The 21,179-nt window shown below is 44.6% G+C and overlaps 1 protein-coding gene across 6 annotated transcripts in view; it reads right to left on the bottom strand.

The window, feature by feature from the left end:
- The window catches only part of ltbp1 (latent transforming growth factor beta binding protein 1), a 99,799-nt gene that overhangs the window by 22,294 nt on the left and 56,326 nt on the right, over positions 1 to 21,179 (bottom strand). For 4 of the 6 annotated variants that reach the window (XM_020047408.3, XM_013134217.4, XM_020047410.3 and 1 more), the window contains 11 exons: positions 18,751 to 18,918; positions 16,968 to 17,207; positions 15,698 to 15,720; positions 14,798 to 14,909; positions 14,244 to 14,330; positions 12,076 to 12,201; positions 9,027 to 9,146; positions 6,216 to 6,338; positions 4,740 to 4,862; positions 3,692 to 3,817; positions 2,615 to 2,743 (listed from right to left, as the gene is read on the bottom strand). In XM_020047408.3, the coding sequence (XP_019902967.2) occupies positions 2,615 to 2,743; positions 3,692 to 3,817; positions 4,740 to 4,862; positions 6,216 to 6,338; positions 9,027 to 9,146; positions 12,076 to 12,201; positions 14,244 to 14,330; positions 14,798 to 14,909; positions 15,698 to 15,720; positions 16,968 to 17,207; positions 18,751 to 18,918 (1,377 nt within the window). The remainder of the gene's footprint in view (positions 1 to 2,614; positions 2,744 to 3,691; positions 3,818 to 4,739; positions 4,863 to 6,215; positions 6,339 to 9,026; positions 9,147 to 12,075; positions 12,202 to 14,243; positions 14,331 to 14,797; positions 14,910 to 15,697; positions 15,721 to 16,967; positions 17,208 to 18,750; positions 18,919 to 21,179) is intronic. The other 2 variants (XM_020047407.3, XM_020047406.3) reach the window with 2 other exon arrangements.

Below are 21,179 nucleotides of genomic sequence, written 5' to 3' on the forward strand. Positions count from 1 at the left end.
ACTGTAGTGATAACTGCATGTGTTGCCTAAAACTCCGTACACGACTCACTCTCACACGCGCGGTCTGCACGCACTCGAGACCCGACTGACTAAGCACAAACTCCTTCATAAATCAGGAAGAACAGAGTTCAGCAGAAAATATTCCTCCTAGTCTAGACAGCCAGCTCAAAGGCTTCCTTTCTGTTTTTCTTTTTATACTGCAGGAAAGGGCATTTAAAACAACTCTGGCACGGGGTAAGACTCCTGGCATCAAGGACTTTGGTAGAAAAATAGCAGCAGCCATATGTGAAAGAAATTAAAGCCACTCTCTTCCAGAAGCAACAAGGCATGGGCAGGGGGAGAGGCCGAGCCGGCAGAGTGCAGGGAACATGCGGCAGGAGACGGAGGCGTTAGACAAGCATCCGACTAGCATCGTATAAATGTCAGATAAACATCAGCTGGACCAAAGTAAACCAACCCCAAACAAGGGACTACTAACAATTCAACCACCGCATTGAAAAACATGTCGTGTGTGTGTGTGTGTGTGTCACCTCGTGTGAGTTGCCCTTTATAGCTAGATGTAAGCGTTTCTTATAGAAGCTGCAGGAAAAATATACAAATGCCATGGTGACAATGGAAAGGGACCGTTAGCAGCTGATGGGAAAATGATTAGACCCCAGGTGATAACAGAACAACTGACCTGACAAGCCTGAATCTGACATGACTCCCAGTACAGTTGTGCTCAAAAGTTTGCATACCCTTGGAGAATTGGTAATATACAAGTATGTGCCATTTGTAAAGAAAACATGAGTGAGCAGGCAAAACGCATGTCTTTTATTTCTTATAGGATTCACATTCAACTATAGGCCATAACAGAATGGCACAATCATACAACAAAACATGGCAACAAAGGAAAAATGAACTGACCCCTGTTCAAAAGTCTGTATACCCTTAGACCTTAATACTGTTTATTGCCCCCATTAGCATCAATGACAGCGTGCAGTCTTTTGTAATAGTTGTCTACGAGGCCCTGAATTCCTGCAGGTGGTATAGCAGCCCATGCGTCCAGGTCATGCAAAGTCTTTGGTCGTCTTGCATGAACCGCATGTTTGAGATCTCCCCAGAGTGGCTTGATGATATTAAGGTCAGGAGACTGTGATGGCCACTCCTGAACCTTCACCTTTTTCTGCTGTAACCACTGGAGGGGTTGGCCTTGTGCTTAGGGTCATTGTCGTGAGACCAAGAGCGTCCCATGCGCAGCATTCGTGCAGAAGAATGCAAATTGTCTGCCAGTATTTTCTGATGACATGCTACATTCATCTTGCCATCACTTTTTACAAGATTCTCTGTGCCTTTAGAGCTCACACACCCCCAAAACATCAGTGAGCCACCACCATGCTTCACAGTGGGGATGGTATTCAGTTCACTAGAGGCCCTGTTGAACCCTCTCCAAACAAAGCGCTTATGGTTGTGACCATAAAGCTCTATTTTGGTCTCATCACTCCAAATTACAGTGTGCAGAAGCTGTGAGGCATGTCAAGGTGTTGTCGGGCATATTGTAACCAGGCTTTTTTGTGGAATTGGCACAGTAAAGGCTTCTTTCAGGCAACTCACTCCCCATGGCTCAGTATCTAGCCTGCTCAGTGCATCCAAGTGAGAGCTAACAAACTCACTGACTATTGGTACACAGACACTAATTGCAATTTAAAAAGCCACAGGTGTGGGCAGGGATGTCGCTAGGATCCCAATAAATTCGGGGCTTAACAGCCCCGCCCTGCCCGGGACAGACGGTACAGGGTTTTGAATGTACATACAGAACATGTCGATGTACACACTATAGACCTACACGTCTACATTGTAATAATGCGCGATGGGATTTATAGATGAATAGAGCAGGGGAAATATTTGTATGATTAGTCATATTTTCAAAATCAATGCCAACATTTCACAAATTCTGCCAGGGTATGCAAACATAGGAGCACAACTGTATGTGCATTTTACAATTACAATATTGTAATTTATCTGCACACAGAAAAACGTCCTGAGTATACAGAGGTAGGTATTGTGCTGTGACTTCTCTGTACAGACAGAAAAAGAGGCTCATTCAGAACAACCCAGGAAATGAGGTCATGTCATCTTGTAACTGTGCATGTAGTTCCCAGACACAATACGACAAAATGTTTAATTAATTAGCCTATAGAAAAGCTGTGAGATATTCCCAACCTAATAGGTATTGGATTAATCTGCTTAGTCAACCAACCAGTCATCTCCCACAACACATCTTGGACCCCTAAGCAGAAACTGCTGTGTAAATTATCAAACGTCAAGTGTATAAGGAGATGCACATCGCTTGATAACGGTACCGGAATGATCAATGCATTTTACATACAACATTGCGTGTGTGTGCGAGAAGGACTGCCTGTTAGGTAACAGTGACGACATGATCGTGTGACTAAATGAATGAGTGACGGTGTGACTCTGAGAAAAAAGTAAGGCCATGAATCAGTGAACAGATTCCTACACTAACTCAACTGACACGCTGGGTCACATTTCGGCAGACCTGTACTGTTGAAACACTGCGACGACAACAGAGCTTGGGAGGAAACACTGTGTCGTCAGGTTACTGCGTGGCTACCTTCACAGGTGAGCGTCTCCTGGTTGACAGCAAAGCCGTTATCGCAGACGCAAAAGAAGGAGCCCTCGGCGTTGACACACTCCCCGTGCGGGGAACACAGCTCCGGGTCGTCCAGACACTCGTCAACATCTGTAGGGGACAGCCAGCCGGACCAAGGCACAGGTGTGGAGTCATTTGACATGACACAACCGGGGGGAGAAAGATGAGGAGAGGGAGTTGATACAGGCCAGAGGCTTGTTGACAACTGCAGTAGCCTCAGTCGCACATGCACGCACGCACGCACACGCACGCACACTCACTGTATAATAAAGACAGACAGGGGCATTACCACAGGCAAGAAAACGGTGTCACATCACCTGTGACATCAGACCGACATCACCCGGCCTCTCCACCCCTCTGGCAGGCTCACGGGATGCGGGTGTAAGCCAGGATGACATCATGCGACACAGGTATGTGTGTGTTTAGGCATGTAGAAGGCGTCTTCTAATCCGTTTGCATTCGTGTGTGTTTGTGTTTATTCTGTGAGGGGGGATAGGCAGTGTACCTAGACAGTTGTGTGTGTGTGTGTGTGTGTGTTCTGTGAGGGGGGATAGGCAGTGTACCTAGACAGTTGTGTGTGTGTGTGTGTGTGTTCTGTGAGGGGGGATAGGCAGTGTACCTAGACAGTTGTGTGTGTGTGTGTGTGTGTGTGTGTGTTCTGTGAGGGGGGATAGGCAGTGTACCTAGACAGTTGTGTGTGTGTGTGTGTGTGTTCTGTGAGGGGGGATAGGCAGTGTACCTAGTCAGTTGTGTGTGTGTGTGTGTTCTGTGAGGGGGGATAGGTAGTGTACCTGGACAGTTGTGTGTGTTCTGTGAGGGGGGGATAGGTAGTGTACCTGGACAGTTGTGTGTGTGTGTGTGTTCTGTGAGGGGGGATAGGTAGTGTACCTAGACAGTTGTGTGTGTGTGTGTTCTGTGAGGGGGGATAGGTAATGTACCTAGACAGTTGTGTGTGTGTGTGTTCTGTGAGGGGGGATAGGTAATGTACCTAGACAGTTGTGTGTGTGTGTGTTCTGTGAGGGGGGATAGGTAGTGTACCTAGACAGTTGGTGCCGTTGATCTGCTGGTAGCCTGGCAGACAGCTGCACTGGTAGGAGCCTATGTTGTTGACACACTGGCCCACACTGTTACAGGGATCTGGGAGCTCCTGGCACTCATTCACATCTGCAACCACAGGGACCGTTGTCAACGTAAGCAGCACATGGACCTACGTGCCCGTAAGCATGCACATAAATGTACCCAGGCTCCACCGTGGACACACACACACACACACACACACACACTACGCCTCATGTGTGAGCTGAGAATACAGCAGTGGAGCCGATACATGAATCAGGGTAGCTAAACACGACTTTAGAGATGAACACGAACAGTTTGACCATCGTAAGAAAGAAAGCATTAGAAATACACTGACACAGTGATATATTACATAATCAAAAAGTTTATATATTAATAGATTATAAACATAGATAATATCCATACCATGTTCAAAAGTACAATACATTGTTTGAAAAGTTTAAAAAAAAGTTTTTCAGAGTGTTATGAGAACTTTTTCCAGGTCTATCTAAACACAGCTGTGTCCAACATATCCACTGCAGAAGAGGCCGTGTTACTCAAAGTGTGGTTTCAACAGTATGGCTCAGAGGAGAGTGAGGGTCCCATCCTACTAGTCCCTGCCGGGCAGGCCTTAAAGCCGGTTTACAGTTGCAGAGGGAGGAGTCTAATCACCTGCCTCCAGAGAACACGTACTGCTACAGCAGGTTAGAATCTGGCCTACTGCTCTTTCAACTAAAACTCTCCTCTATCTTTCTCCACTTTTTCTCTCAAAATAAAGAACAACACACCCCAAATGTTTTTGTTAAAGATCCGTTATTTGTTACGGTAAAAGTGGTGTTGTTGAGCTAGAAAAGGGTCCCAAATAATTGTGCCCTGTGTCATGTAGGCTGTGTGCTGATTTTTGCCCAATGTTATAAGGAATTTCAAGTCAAATGTCTCATTCAAGACCTTGTGCCCATACATCACGCACAAGACGACACGTTACTGAATGACAAAGTGTGGTTGAGACAGAGCAGAGTGAGTGACTCACCATCACACTGGTCCCTCGCCGGGGAGGGCCTGAAGCCGGCCTCACAGATACAGAGGAAGGAGCCCTCAGTGTTCTGGCAGTGTCCCTTGGTACACACCTGGTCATCCTGACACTCGTCCACATCTGGATCACAATACAAAACCATCACAACACAAAGCCATCACAGCACAACACAAAGCCATCACAGCACAACACAAAGCCATCACAACACAACACAAAGCCATCACAATACAACACAAAGCCATCACAATACAACACAAAGCCATCACAACACAACACAAAGCCATCACAACACAAAGCCATCACAACACCAAACCATCACAACACCAAACCATCACAACACAACACCATCACATGAAACAAAACTATCACACAATACAAACCCAGAGGTTCATGTACAGCACTGAGGATTCTGAGATGTTTCAATAACATCCAACAATTCCCAGTTCCATATGTGAGTCTGAGAGGAGCATGACATCTCTATCACATTACAACTAAGAAATGAAGTGGTCTTGGGTGGGCTAGTAGTCTAATCATTTGCCTCCAGTGGAAATGTACAGCTGCAGCAAAGCTCTGAATCTGGCCAAGGGCTCTTTCTGCTAAAAATCTCAAAGTGATTTACGCCAGGAAGGACAAAGAAAACACTGCTATCTCATTTTTCGGTTTCTGGCAATTCTCACATATAAACTTCATTTCTAATCTTATATATAGCAAACCATAAAAATATAAAGATTATGACAAAAAGTGCCAATTTCACTCTTAAATACACTAACAACTTTCATGCCTAGACTTGGGTGAAATCACCAATACTTGGATACACAGACTCCCCAAGCAAGGTACCACAGAGAAGAGGATTCTTCTCATTCAGGTGCCAGAGGGTTGGGTGGGAGCGGTAAACAGAGACATATTGACGTGGCATATTGGGCGAAAGATATTGATATACCATAGCAACTGGAGTGGCAACTTTTGGTGTTTCATACGCTTTCTTTGCCCCAAACAGCCCTGAGTGATTATTGAAATTCCATAATTTATAAAGCAGGACCAAAGTTTGAGCCCTCCTGGGCAATTGCTGAATGATTTATAAACATGCGCTGCAAGGCCTCCATCTTAAGCAGGGCACGTTATGGCTGGCATGAGACTATGGGAAAAGTGATTTGCTGAGCTAAACTAATAGCCTAAGACAGGAAGAGTCATTCATTATGTCACATGTACAAACAGCGCCCAAACAAATGTGTGATTATGAGGTAGTACATATTTTTACAGCATTTACTCTTCGCAGTTATTATGCTGTTTATGAGTCCTCTAGAAGATTCGAACCACTGGCTAATTTAGTCTGGACTAATAGAGGAATTCACACAAACACCATGATATCATTGAATTCTACAGATCATTGAGGGACTTGGTAGTTCAGTTTTGTTATTTGAAAAACACATAAAACGTTGAAGAACTAGATCGAGTGTAGGTTTATGGTTTTACCTTGGCATAATTGTCCATCTAAGCGGAGCGTGAATCCGTTGTTACACGAGCAGACAAAATATCCCTCAAAATTGGAGCACTTCCCGTTGGCACAAGTAGACGGGACCAGGCATTCGTCTACATCTGGGCAGAGTGAAGAAAACGGAAGGGATAGAAATGCAGAGAACGATTTGTACAATGTGCTTTAATATCTCAAATTTCGAAACATGCTGGCATGTTGGATAGGATATTAAAAAAATAAACTCCAGCACACTGGTATTGTTGGATGTTTCACATTGTGTTTAATGGACATCAAAACCAATGTCTGAGCCAACCTTCACCTGGCTCCAGGTACTACAACTGGGCTGTGCAATGTGTGTGAACAACCCTGATGGTCCACTGACAGTTGGCCAAACCTAGTGAAAGACCTCGATCAGCCCTGAGTCCTTTAGTGAGACTCTTCACAGTTCCCTGCAGGATTGGATGCCGATGGCAATAAAGGCCTTCATGGGCGGTGTCACATGGCGTAACGATTTCCTGTCTCCACCCCCACAGTGTCTACCCTCTGTGGCTGGTCTGGGTCAGAATACTGTGTGAACACTACCCACTAAAACCATAATGTGGGAAGCAGCCTCTGGACGGGCAAAGTGAGCCGCTTAAGATTTCAACAGAAGAGTTAAAATGTGGGACACATATGGTGGATTTTTGATTATATGAGGACTTCCTGTATTCTGGTTATATGGTTGGAAGTAAACAGAAACTGATGATGAATTAGATTTTACATTATGATATGTTTTAATGCGGGGAATTAGTGTAGAGATACTGAAATCAGTTCCTTTGCCCATGTATGTGTTTTGATTGGCATAAAACAACAGATTTGACCTGAAAACACATGGTTAAATATGGTGGGAAAAGATTTTACTCCTCGACTGTGTGTGTGTGTTGATTTGGCTTCATGTCTCCCAGACTCACATGATGTCACAAGTTAGGACTGAAGCACGCATCCCAAAGCTCATTGATAACACACTCAGGACCATACTCAGCTATAAAGTACCCGGCCACCTATTTTCCATTCAGTTCTTGCGAGTGAGTTATAGAAGGTGGCTACAGCACCATATTCTATAGAGGTACCTGTTAGTGTTGCACATTGTCTCACTAAATACCCTGGCAGAAACTGTGTCCCGTTCCCTTGCTTTGAGAAGATGGACGTGCAGTACACAGTGCTGTTGCTCAGACACTCTGGGGTAACTCTGGGATAGTACACATAGCATAGGCTCAGACACTCTGGGTTAACTCTGGGACAGTACACAGAGCTGTGGCTCAGATGCTCTGGGGTAACTTTGGGATAGTACACAGAGCTGTGGCTCAGACCCTCTGGGGTAACTCCGGGACAGTACACAGAGCTGTGGCTCAGACGCTATGGGGTAACTCAGGGATTTGATAGGGAAGGCAGAGTGTAAGATAGAAGCAGTGGGGGATGAGCCAATGTCAACACCAGTCTCCACACAAACAATTATTCGGGATGCATACAAATGTTCATCCCAAAATGCAGACTTTTTATTGGACCAGAAAAGCAGACTGGCTTTTGTTGTCAAACGGAAAAGCTGCTCCCTCCCTCCCTCCCTCCCTCCCTCCCTCCCTCCCTCCCTCCCTCCCTCCCTCCCTCCCTCCCTCCCTCCCTCCCTCCCTCCCTCCCTCCCTCCCTCCCTCCCTCCCTCCCTCCCTCCCTCCCTCCCTCCCTCCCTCCCTCCCTCCCTCCAAGAGATGTGTTCATCTCCTTCCCACGCCCTTCGACATACAGTGGCAGACTGGGACAAGCAAAATCCTAACTTCCTGGTGGCAAAAATTCTACAAAATGTAGCAGCATTTCTGGGTATATACAGTAGGGAATCACTGTACCACCGAAATCTCTATGAAATATCGACAAATTTTGGGGGACTGCGTAAGCGGAGCCAGCTAGTCGTCTCGCTAGCAATTGCTCAGTTCTTATGATTATTCCTAGGAAGTTAGTAGATACTAGTAACCCTATTACTGGCTAATAAGCTGTTAAAATGGCCAGTGGCAAAAGGAGTTAATAGACGTTATGGTGGAGGTAAACTTAATAAGAAAGTCATTTTAACAGAATCCTCAATGGAGTCTAGCGACTGCTGAAATGTGTAATGCCGTAGCGTAGTGGTTAAAGACAGTGTCTCTCATGTGGAAGACCTAAGTTCGAATCTAATGAGAGCAACAACATCTATGAATTATTTCTGGTACATTCCACAATTCTCTCGTCTTTTCACTCAATGAAAAAGTTAGTTATCGTCGCCTTTTTTGATAGTTATAGTATAAATGTAAAACTAGAATGAAAGAAAAAATTACGTTGTTATTGCCATGAAAGAAAAAAAGACGTTCTTATACCATGAAATGAAATAGCTTTGGCAGACATTTAGCAATTGCTCAATTCTTATGACTATTCCAGTAAGTTAGTAGATACCGGTAAAGCTTAGCTTTTCACGTGGGCGACCCGGGTTCGAATCTCGAGATGGCAACACTTTCTATTGCGGTCCAGCTGAACCAGGCTTGCCTGGTTTCTTGTTTTAAGTTGGTCGACCAAAAGTGAAATTAAAACGGTAGTGCATCTAAGAACTGTCGTTGCTTCAACTCACCCAGTTTGGGCATTGGGAATTAATTCTACATGTTGCTCCTAACAATCTGTACATGCAAGTGCTACAGTAAAAGACGGACAGCCAAATGTCTCCTCATCCCACTCCAAATTAGTGGAAGAAAGTTTAGAGTTCAATCATTTGGATTTTTCTGAGTAATTGTAATGGAGATGGAAGGTACACCTACCGACACATTGTCCACCCTGGCCTTGGAAGCCCTCTGGACACGGTTCACAGTCATACGAGCCAGGGAAGTTGACACACAGGCCAGACTGACACACAGTCAAGTTCCGGCACTCATTTATGTCTGAGGGAGAGACAGAGGATGAGAGACAGACAACAACGACAATGAGTGAGACACAGAGAGATAACAGTCAAGGGAAGAGACGGGAGGTATGACAGGAAATAAAGCGGGAGGCAAGGAGAGACAAAAAGAACACCACAGGGGTTAAAGTGTGGGCGAAGTCAAGTGAACCCATATTCATATATTTCTTGATACTCTAGGGCAACAGCAGCACCCTTGTCTTAACATATAACGTCTTTTAATTCTACTGCCTCTAAAGTTTTCGAGGTAGAAGCCAAATGTGCAAGAGCAAGTCCTCTAACTTCACACTGGCCCATTGGTCTCATTTTGTAACCTAGTCCACAGTGATGACAGGTGTAGGAACCCTCGCTGTTGATACAAAAGTCATCCTCAAGACAAGTGTCAGGGTTCAGACACTCGTTTATATCTGAGGAAAGGATATAAAGTAGCAGAAAAGGGGAAAGAGGGAGGGAGAGCGAGACGGTGGAGAGAGAGATATCTTTTGAGGATAGCAGTGTGACAGAGATATATTTTGAGGGCCGCAAATTCAACAATCTTTCAAGAATAATCTTTCCTTTTTTGGTATTCATCAGAACCTATTAAGCACTTAAGCATAATCCCCAAAACCCCAGAGAACTGTGATGCGGAAAAGTAATTTTAGTACAGTGTCATTTCTGTTTTACAAACATGTCGAACATTAATCCTTCCAATACCAACAAAGCCAGCGACATTTCCGGCTAAAGTGATGAAATCTCTTAATCTGTCCATAAATCTGTGCCAGATTTCAATTTACCCCAGACTGAGTGTGATATCCATCCAAACTCTTTGGACAGTCTGGCATTATGGAGGCCTAGGAGAGGCTTATGACGCCCGGGCCTTGACATTATATGAATAACATGGGCATTGCAGAATCATGCCAGGCCTATCTCTGCTTTATGTCCTCCCAGACTCCTATCAAAGCCAGCCTAAGGTTAAAGGTCCTTCCTTTGAGGGTCCCAGGCAGGACTTCCTGTGGGAAATTACCAAAGACAGAACCAACAAGGAAGGAAACATGGTCTGTAATTGGCCTCTGTGGGATACCAAAAACCTCCTTATCTTGGTATCCAGGATACCGCTCCCCTCCATAGAAACCTAACACCCCCCAAGGCGGAGTGAGTTGCAAAGCTACCGGTCATTTCACATTGTTACATTCATCTACTGAACTGTTTAAATAATAGGTAATATAAAATCAATCAGTGGTTACTTTTGGAATTTAAATTTGGATAACCAAAATATATACAATATTATTTAGTATACAATGGTATTTATTCCATAGAATGTGTATGTACCCACATATTCTTTACAAGTTACCAAAACATCTAGTAGTCTACTGGTAAAACCTCACTTTCCTATGTATGAGTAAACAACACAATGACAAGAAAGTAACTGCCTGCAGATATCAACTATATACATGTACTCTTATTTACATTACAATACATTACTTCAAGACATATCAAAGAATCGAAACACTACATTATTTTGTTGTGTAAACTTGCAGATATTGCTATTGTAGCTCGAGACACCACCTTCCAAGGTAGCTTGCACCACGTTTTCATTTGAGCATGCCGGAGGTTTTCAAGAATGAAGACAACAGTGTCAGAACTGTATCAACTTTATTGGCAGTGCAAACGCATATTGCTCGATTTTCCCTCGATTGACCCGCACAGTCCAGAACAGAGTCCAGTTTTAACGCTATGGAAATTATTATGCAAACTAAGATAAGTCCATCTAGCATTTTATTTTCTCTCTTGTAATGAAAATTAGCCCATAGAGTGCACAGTTCTCTTCTGTTTAAACGTGTCATGTAGTGTTGCCTCTTGGTAAATAAGTCAGACATTTTAGTTTGGTTAGTTTAATTGGATTATTATACAACCAGTCACTCCATGTTCAAATTTATATTTTACAGCAGATGCATAGCGGTTGTCCTGTTAGTTTTCTGTTATTGTGCTCTTCTTAATAATAGATACATTCCTCATATCCACATATAAATCCCTGGCAAACTGAAATACATTACATCCTCATATTTCATTTTCAGATGTTATGGGGAAATAATCACCAGCCTTTTGCCTCTGTTTCATTCTGTGGAAGAGAGAACCTGTGTAGAAACACCAGAAACCACCTAATGACAGTGTTCCTAGTATTTATATCCCAGGATGGGGAGGACGTGGCTATTGTGCCAAATTGTGGTCACCTACTAAAACACATCATCTATGTCCAGGGAGGGGGACTGTACCAAAGACAACTGGGGAAATAACTAGTGATTTCAACAGAAATGAAAACACCCAAACGGCAATCCAAATGGGTGCTGCCGCGGTGCGCATCGCATATCAAATCTCCTAGGCTCCCGCTGCTGTTTTTGGTGTGTCTGTCTTTCAGGGAGTGTAGTGGGTGGTGTGTGTAAATGGCTTTACCAACACAACTGGTTTCCTCCTCGTTGGTCATGAGACCGGGACGGCACACACACAGGAAGCTGCCTGGAGTGTTTTTGCACTGGCCGTCGGGGTACAGTGATGCCGACTATTTACCAGCATCCGCCCGCACTACGGATCCAGCCAGGCCATTGGAGAACACGAGCCTGGAGACTACACTGACACGCAAGCCCAAGTCCATAACCGGGAAATTAGCATAAATCGAGTTTGTTTTTCCGAGCTGTCACAGTGGGAAACGGGGCGCTAAAGGAGTCTGATGGCTACATCGCCACTGACACAACAAGAGGCCTCGTATATCTTATGTATTTTCAGATAACCTTATAATGTTCCAAATGAGGCAGGTCATTAAACTAATCCACCGTTTTGGGTAAAAGTGAGTAGACACATTCTGACAAAGCAAGAAATTATCTAATTCCCATTGGTGTGATAAATGTATTGAGGATCTTCAGCCTCTTGTTACTCACCTACGCAGGTGTTGTGTGTCTCATCCAAAAGGTAGCCATCGTCACACACACAAGTATAACCCTCCATAGTGTTATAGCAGATCCCCTGACCGCAGATGTGAGGGTTCACCTGACACTCATCCACCTCTGGCCGAGAGAAAGAGAGACAGCGAGTTGGGGTTAGAGTTGGGGTTAGAGTTGGGTGGGAGGAGAGAGAGAAAGAATGCAGGATTTTCAATAGGCACACTAAACACAATCATGGATGAAATCTCATGCTACTCAAATTCCAAATATATAGTTTCAATAGACGCAAGCCTAAACAGATCTATTCCATCCTAGCAAATGGCCTTTCCTCTCCTCAGCTAATGGCCTCATCAGCATCCCACTCAGAGCAGTAAAAGTGTTTCTGTCTGACAAACCGGCTACGTACACATTCATCGCTCTACTCAATCTCAACATAAAGTCAGCGGTGGGAAATTACTTAACATAATAAGTCAATCACAGTGTCTGATTTCCATCAAAAGGCACTGATATGCAGACATACGGTATTACACTAGTGGGCCAATGCGCCTACAGAACCAGAGACTCATTAAATAGCCTAAGCCAAAACTGCACAACTGTCAAATCACAGCGACTTCCAGGTTGGGCAATTTCATAAATTGATGAGAAGCAGAGAATATGAAAGAGGTATTAAAGGAGAAGTGATAGATTGTCTGGTACAGTTTGAGCACATGGCATTCTATCAAAAGACATTATGAATATATTACTTAAGAATTACAGTGTAACTAGGGAAATGATAGTGAAAATGTCCGCTGGCAGGAGAGCACATTAACAATACATTACACATCCCTGATGTATGATTATTAATGATTGGGCTTCTTCAAAGCTCAGCAGGCCAGGGTGGAGAATCTAATGGAGTATTACTGCAGAACTACAGCAAGGGAAGTTAAATTCTACAAAAAAATTTATAATAATTAATAATTGTAAAAACGTATAATTGTAGTGATTGACTGACGACAAAGGTCAATAATGTTGAGCGAGGGTAATTACTTTACATCTTAAAGAGCATCTGCGTCAAAGTAAAATCTAACTGTTGTTTTATAGATTACCTACTTTAGGTTAAGGAATGATTACCAGTGTTGAGACATGGAGGCAAGAGTCTAATCACAGCAAGGACAACAGGAGGATAAAGAATTATGCCACCCATTTTACTGAATGTCTGTCATCAGGACGCCCTGTAACATTTCTGTGGTCACTTAATATGGTGTCACTTTTCCAGGACACCAGGATGTAAAACGCTGAGATGAGGGAGGTCTGGGGTTTTGGATATCCGCCTAGCAAAAATAACCCCCAAAATACCCCTGTGGTCCCCTGATTGGTCCGGGAGGTTTTTGTGGGCCTGGAACTAGCTAGTCCCACTCCCTTCCCTCCACACTGGTTTCCGTGCAGACGCTCCCTCGTCTCTACTGCCCTGAGAAGTCCCCCGTCTTCCTCGGCCAGGATAGCAAAATAAAAACAGGTGGGTTTCACACAAGTGGTTGCCTAGCGATGGCACCAATCCCTGGCTTTACTGGTTCTGCCTTTCTCACTGGAAGAACCAAGGCAATAACAGCTAAAATGACAGTATCTCAAAATTATACAGGGTTAACTACATTTCTCTAGAGGGTCAGCTGAGAAAGCAAAAGCTCTCTCAGCGATTTGAAGCCATACTGATGTTGAGAGAGAGAGAGACTTCATGTTGCCCTGGCCCCTTAACAGCAAAACAGGATTCCTAAATATAGAAGAGCCCAGAATATTCTCAGAATGATAGAACCCCAAGGACAAAGGCAGGAGGTCAGCGCGAGTTAGAAAGTACCAGGTTTCCAGTCTGCACAAATTCCTCTTATCAGTCTATTTTTGCCCCTGACCTTCGAGCAGTTCAGATGCAGGGTTAAACACAATCCTTGGTCAGATAACAGTGTTGTTGGAGATAAAACTGTGTATATTTATGAACTACGCCCACCCCCCTCCCCCTCCACCAAGTACAACTATCCATTCATGCTTTTAAACAATTAGCTTAGGACAGCTTAAAAAAGGACACCGTAGCACGGATTATATCTGCCAGTCAGCTGCACTTTGACTACACGGCCAAGCTGTCCAAATGTCACGGCGTCACAGCATTGTCATTGTGCTCCAGTGGGAACTCGTACCTGCTGACTGGGTCGGGGCGATGCCTTGGCCAGCGTTGGAGGGGAGGACGAGGGCAGGAGCAGGAGGGGACGTTTTCTCCACAACCTCTGAGAGACCAGGACAAATAGAGCCAGGAAAGAGAACAGCACAGTCAAACTTTCTGTGATATTTAAAAATGCCAAACTTGAGTGCTTGTCATATCACTGTTGTGTAATGCTGAGCGTTGTAAAGAGGAATGAATCAGCAATCTCAGAGGACAGAGGAAAATCATCAAGAGCTGAGCAGACGCCTTTTTAATGAACGGAAAACCTCACATTTCAATTAAGAGCCTGGGGAACATCCATTAAGGACACTGACTATGACGAAGAGACGCGTCGCAGGCGGAAGAAAACATGGTATCTCTCAAACCAACATAATCTCATTTGTATTGTGTTGACTGAACAGCGCCAGCGGAGACCCCCTTACATGTCACACAGCACACTGCCCAAACAAAACCCTCCCATTGAAACAACCGGCAGAGTTTTCCTGTGAAAGAGATCAACAGAGTGTAAAGGGAGGTGAAGGAGGGGGACACCTGCGTAGGCCGGCTCCATCCTCATGGTGGAAACACCGGGAGAGAGCAGCGGCTGGCCGGCCACGGGCTCAACCACCGGCCTATTACTACTGGCCTCCTGAATAACCAGCTCCTTGAAGGACGAAACACAAGACAAACACAGCATGGACCTCAGGGTCTACGGGACTGATCAGCAGAGACACGTGAACTCGGAGGTTTCAGCGAGCAAGCGGCGGCCATGCACCGCTGTCATGCGTGCGCCCGTCGTACGGGCCGCTCAGCGGTAGACTAATTGGAGATCAGCTTGCGTGACGGCTGAAGGAAGGAAGAAGCTCGAAGGGCTTGGAGAGCGAGATGGTGAAAAGCGAAACACGGGTTGTCATTGAGCAGACGAGGCGTCTACGACGCCCAGGTCGTTTGTCCCGCTTCACTTCAGCTTTTTAAGACCTTTGGAGTTTCTTTAGAATGTCAAACTTAGTTGCGCAAGAGAGTTCGCTTCACCTTTATCAAAGTGCTTTTTAAGAGCTTTAAGCAGCGGGGTCCTACTGAACTGCCAAAAGAAAAGTAAGACCAGATATTTTAAAATAGAGCTTCTATATTAACATCATTTTAAAATCATACTGAATGGAAATGTTTCATGTGTGATCAGTGTTTGAGACTCCTACAGAAGCATAAAGTCTTAGAAGCTGTGATTGGCATAGATGTTCCGCTGTAACAGCTCTCGGCTGAAAGCATGGAGCGCTGACTGGCTCAGAGTCATGCAGTGGTGACGCTGACTTCATGCAGAGCTGAGGCTGCAGGCTGTTTCGGCGGACCGATGCCAGAGAGGATAAACGCTGCTTCTTGTTGCATGCAAGAAAGCTTTATCTTTTCAGTTGTTATTTCATTTTGTATTTTTTGGGCAGAAGAAACTCTACCTACCTGCTCAGGTGCATCTGTAGATACTGGCCATGAAAATAAAATAAAAACACAAGACACAAAAACAGACATCGGAAAGTGGGACCTTCTGGAAGATAGATATACTTGCCCTTGACTACCAACGTTTGTCAGAAGCAAGTACTTCTAGGCCACAATTAACATTATATTACTCCATTAATATCTTCAGGCTTTTGAATACGTCAATAAACCTTTCTGGCTAGGGCCAGAGGACCAATCATTTGCAATGCATAAGACTGTCACCTTCACACGGTCTGGACTGCTTTTAGCAATCCATGACCTACTTAAAACATTATATTTTTCATAGCAACAGACACATGCTAATCAGTAACAAGGACGTTCCATTAACACCTTATTTTAAACACTGGCCTGGTGCCATAATGTAACTCAACCCTCTGACATTTTTACGCTATTCCGTTCTTGAGGTGATAAAAACAAAATGGATTCTTATTAAGGTAATACTGGAATCAATTCCTCCACTGAGGTTGTTGGCTCAATGTTGCCAGACAGGTGGTGCCAGTTTTAGCCCCCTGTGAAAGCAAACACTAATTAACAAACTGTTTGTCTCCTTTGGTCCACTGCATCAGATACTGTGCATGCTGAGCTCAAGAGAAGCTTAGCCATCATTTGGACAAGTGTGTGCACTCTAATGCTGCAAAGTTTTCTTTTTGCCCTCGTCGGCTGCAAAACATGTCCTGAATAATAACAGAGAGCTCCATCTCTTCTCTCTTCCAAGATCAGAGTGTGGGTGTTGGGGGCAGGCCAAAGCATGTGAATCCTCATCATTCTGGATTGAACTAGCTTGATATCTTCCACACAAACACACACACATGCATGCACGCACAAACACACACACACCTGTTCTGTGTTTAGTTAAGCTTATGTGCATCCATATAGAACAGGTGGACTGACCCTATTTATTTGGATGAACACAATATTCCACATATCACCACAGCCCAGCCTAGTGAAAGCAGGAGTGTGGCCCCAGGGTCCGTGAGATTTAATGTATGATTCCACAGACCACTGCACTTGAATTCTAAAAGACCAAGCAACTCCTATCTATGATGGCAGAGCCCCAGCTGAGCCCAGTGTTCAGTCTGTTTGTCCAGATGGTTTCTCCTCTACTGCTGCTTGCTGGGGGCTGTTGACACACCTGGTATTGAGGGAATTGTATGATGTTGACTCGCCTGGTATAGACGGAATTGTATAATGTCGACTTACCTGGTATAAAGGGAATTGTATGATGTTGACTCACCTGGTATAGAGGGAATTGTATGATGTCGATGGTGTTTCTCAGTGACACTCAAGGCCTCCACTGGTTTCTCAGGTGTTGGGAAGGGCAGAGGTGGGTCAACCAGCTCTTGGTAGGTGATGATTGGCTTGTTGGTGGACACAGGTTGGATGGGTGTTTTGGGTAGGTGACTGGGAGGTTTAGGCTTGTAAGATCCCGTGACAGTGTAGCCCATCCCACCAGGGCAAATCTCCTTGAATTTAGCTAAAATAATGAAAGGAAAATAAGTAAATCTATTCTTTATGGAATGAAGGTAACATTTCGAATAGTCAATCTGTAGATGCAGTACTGCCTATAAGTAAAATGTTCATTAATTTCTAACAGTAATCCTAACCTTCAACCTCATCCTCTCTTTTACCCTCACACTTTCCCTATCAGTAACTGTAAACCTAACTGTATCTGTAATCTTAACCTAAGCAGGCATTTTTTTTTTTTAAACGGTTAATAGTATGAATATCTGTAGCACATCTACAGATATTACTTTTGACTATCCAAATAAAGTATAAACAAAAGTAATGAACTGAGTTGAGATATTTCCTAGCTACATGACAAATTCGAAAGATATTTCATTGTATGTAACTTGTATATAGCCCTCAGCAGGTTACAGGCTGTCGTATCAGAATCTCCATCAGTCTCTTCTCAGCTCCTCACAGAACTGAAGGAGTGCTCTGCTTCCATAGGAAACCAATGAGACACAGTGATAACCTCAGAAAACTTGTCTTGCGCTTCGATGTCTTTGCCTGACTAACATTGTGTATGGGCTTGACCAGATGTGTTGGTTAATGAAAATACACAGTTAATGAAAATACAGTACAACTTATACAGAGTGTACCATCATCTAATTTCATGTGAAAACTGAACACGCTATCTATTTAGCATCATATTTCAACCAGCAAGGCCTTTGCAAGAAGTTACAGTTGATATTCATCCCTTAATTGAGATGTCAACCAATTGCAATTAAACCGCAATAGTGAAAGTGAAACCAATGTATGAGAATAATCACTTAGTAATCCAGTAAATCTACTAAGTGCCTCTGCAAACATTTCCACAAAGAAACAAACATTGATAAAGACACATTAAAGTACGCTGCCCTTCATACCAAGGTAAATCTTGATTTAAATGATTACATTAATCCTAACTGTCTGCCCGAGTGGATTTCCAGATTAAGGAACACACTTGTGTGATTGACTCCATCCAGCGCTTAATCTTACCCAGACAAATACCCTCACACTGGGGAGAACGGGCCCCGATCCAAGCCTGGGAAACTCCTCACTGTACCACACAACCCATAGTTGAAATTCAACAAACCTGGCAGATTTGTTTTGATTCCCGGAGCACAAAGAGACAATACAGGTACTATCATAGAAAAGGTTTACACTTTTACCAGGACTACAGTAATGTCATCAATTAATTAAATGGACCTTTCACAGACAAGTGAAGAGACTACTTGAGATACTACGGAGTGCAAACAGGTCACTACAAACAATCAGCAGGTGTCTTCCATTTTATGACCTCAGTCAACATGCCCACGATACCTGTGCAGATGTCATAGCCATGGGGGTGGTACTGGTGGGGGTAAGAGCAGAGATATAAGTGCATCTAGAAGCATCTACTTGGCAAAGCAGTGAAACATGCACAGAGGGGGAGAGAGAGTGTCAGCGTGTTTCGGGGATGGATACCCCATGTCCCACATTACCATCGCTCAAATCTGTCGGGGACTCAGAAGCGCCGGCGTCGTTTGCCTTACCTGTTCCTGGCAGGGGGCACTTTTCACAGCGTGGTCCCCAGGCTTTGCCGACACTGCAGCAGCACAGCTGTTTGCTCAGCTGAGCAGACACCGGGTGCAAACACTGCTTCCCCGAACTGACCAGTCGGAAACAAGCCCCTTTCTCCTCGTAGACGGCATGGGTGTCGGCTGAGGAGGTTCAGAGGAGGGGGGAGGGAGAGGGTTGGTGTGCCACAGTCGGGAAGGAGACATACATGAGGAGGAGAAAAGAGAGAAAGAGCAAAGACATAAAGAAGTCCCATTTCACCGAGATCCCGCCGCCCGGCACAGAGCACAGTATTCGCACATATATAACAACCCCATCAAAAATACCAAGAAAAATGTGAAACCTCTCAGGGGTCATTAACTGTGTCACCGGCCACCCCTGAGACTTTCATATCTTCAACACAGGATTTTTGAGTTATGAAGAAAGTGACAATTACTAAATGCAAAACACACACAAGCACAGCACACACATCAGATGCTCTACTGGTGCACACACACCAAGCGCTTCATGCTACTGCATCATGCACAGGTGAACAAGTAAGACACTGACGCAAACAAATGCATGCAGCCGGGGGGGGGGGGGGGGGTGCAGGGGGGGTTCTGAATGCCGCACGAGCGGTGTAAGCAGCTGAAATCAAAAAGTGTGGGAGTAGGAGTGGATGCTGTGGTACGGCACGATACCAAGGAAACACGGACTCTCCATGTCATTGACCCTGGGGTTGAGCTAAAAACATATGATGTTCTTCCAGAAATGAAGTCATTTTTCAAGCTATCCTATCACTGGTGAATCAGTGCTAATACAAATGGACCATGATGTTCCTTAATCTCCCTCTCCCAAGAGTGTCTACAAAGTGGGACCATGTTGTACTGCTGGAAGGTTTAATGCACCCAAACTTGAAATCACTAGACTTTACAAGACCTCATTTCAAAGAACAGTAAAGGTAACCGATTTTCCTTCACCAATTCCCTTACAGACGGTCACAAAACTTGTTCCAAATGTTTCATTCTTCGAACACTTTCCCCTTCAGTCAGTAAGCGTTTCGCCCAGCTACATTGATTTTCATCACAACAGACAAAGAGAGTCAGGTTTCCAGTCATTATGTATACACCGCCAGGGCGTATGGGCGAACATCTGAGTTGCTGTGAGTGTGTGAGTGTGTTAATTCTGGAAAAGGGAGACTCAAACCACTGAACTGCTGTCCCCCCCAAACTCATTACAAAAATTGTGACGGCGCCTCTGAGTCTCACACTTCACAGCCCGGACACACGGGGGAAATCGTGCATGACAGACAGGCATCCCTTTCCCCTTCACAGGCTCCACTCACTTCCCAAAACGCCAGCCGCCCAATCCTTCAACCACCCTCATCCAGGGGCTCTGGGGCTTGGCAAAAGCCACCAATTAATACTAGGGACAAAAGGGCGTTTAACACGGATGGGTGTTTCAGGGTCCCAAAAGGAAGCCTACCTAAAAGGGTGACTTCGGGGTACTGTTGCTAACGGATACTCAACTCAAACTAGAGCTAACTCTGAGACTAGGCAAGCGAATGCACAAGTCCTTCTGTCAGATATTGAGAGGCAACCAAGCAGAGGGAGACAGAGGGATCTAGAGGGTGCTGGGGCTCAGATTGCCCTGGGTGGCCTTTCATTCATTCCTAGACAGTTGCTGTATATGTCTCCCATTATCTTACCCTATTGGGAGCTTAATCATCCGTGATATGGGAATCTCAAGCAATCACTGCTTACGTATTTTTAAACCTCTGATTGAGAATGTGTCTAAAAAGGCTGTCTTGCACCAGTGGAGTGTTTTTATGACATATCAGAATCCGCAAAGAAAATCGAGTCCCAGTTATTTTAAGCACTACACATGGAGCCCATTGGCTTATTCTCGGTGGATACGTGTGCATGTGGGTAAATGATGAAGTCTCACCGGTCCGGTAGAGCATTATTACTGGTACGTTTCGTTTGGTTACTGTTGCTGTCATGCACACTATAAGCCAATCAACACTCAAAGGCACAGCAGGGAGGAGGGTTGGGCTGTACTTGGTCGTCAACACAATACAGCGTGTTTCTTTGTAAGGTCCATTCTGCCTTTTGGGTCAGCAGAGAGCCGGCCTGGGTAACTCGTTTACTCTGAAATGCAGATCCAACATGGGGGGTTTAATAACAGGTAAGACACGCAGCGGAGGCCGAGACAAAAGGGATGATGTCACTGATGAATTTCCAATGCCTCCTTTTTCCATGTAAGGCTAAAACAGTAGCAGGGCTACTGCCATACCCAGTGATGTTGATGAATGGCCGCTCAGGTTTCATTAACAATGAGATAAGTAGAGGAGAACCAAGAGGAGACACAAACCAAGAATCGTATCTCCTCACACGCGCGCACACACACAATCCAACAAACAAAC

The sequence above is a fragment of the Esox lucius genome, chromosome 6 (assembly GCF_011004845.1).
Source record: "Esox lucius isolate fEsoLuc1 chromosome 6, fEsoLuc1.pri, whole genome shotgun sequence".
NCBI classification, from domain to species: Eukaryota; Metazoa; Chordata; class Actinopteri; order Esociformes; family Esocidae; genus Esox; species Esox lucius.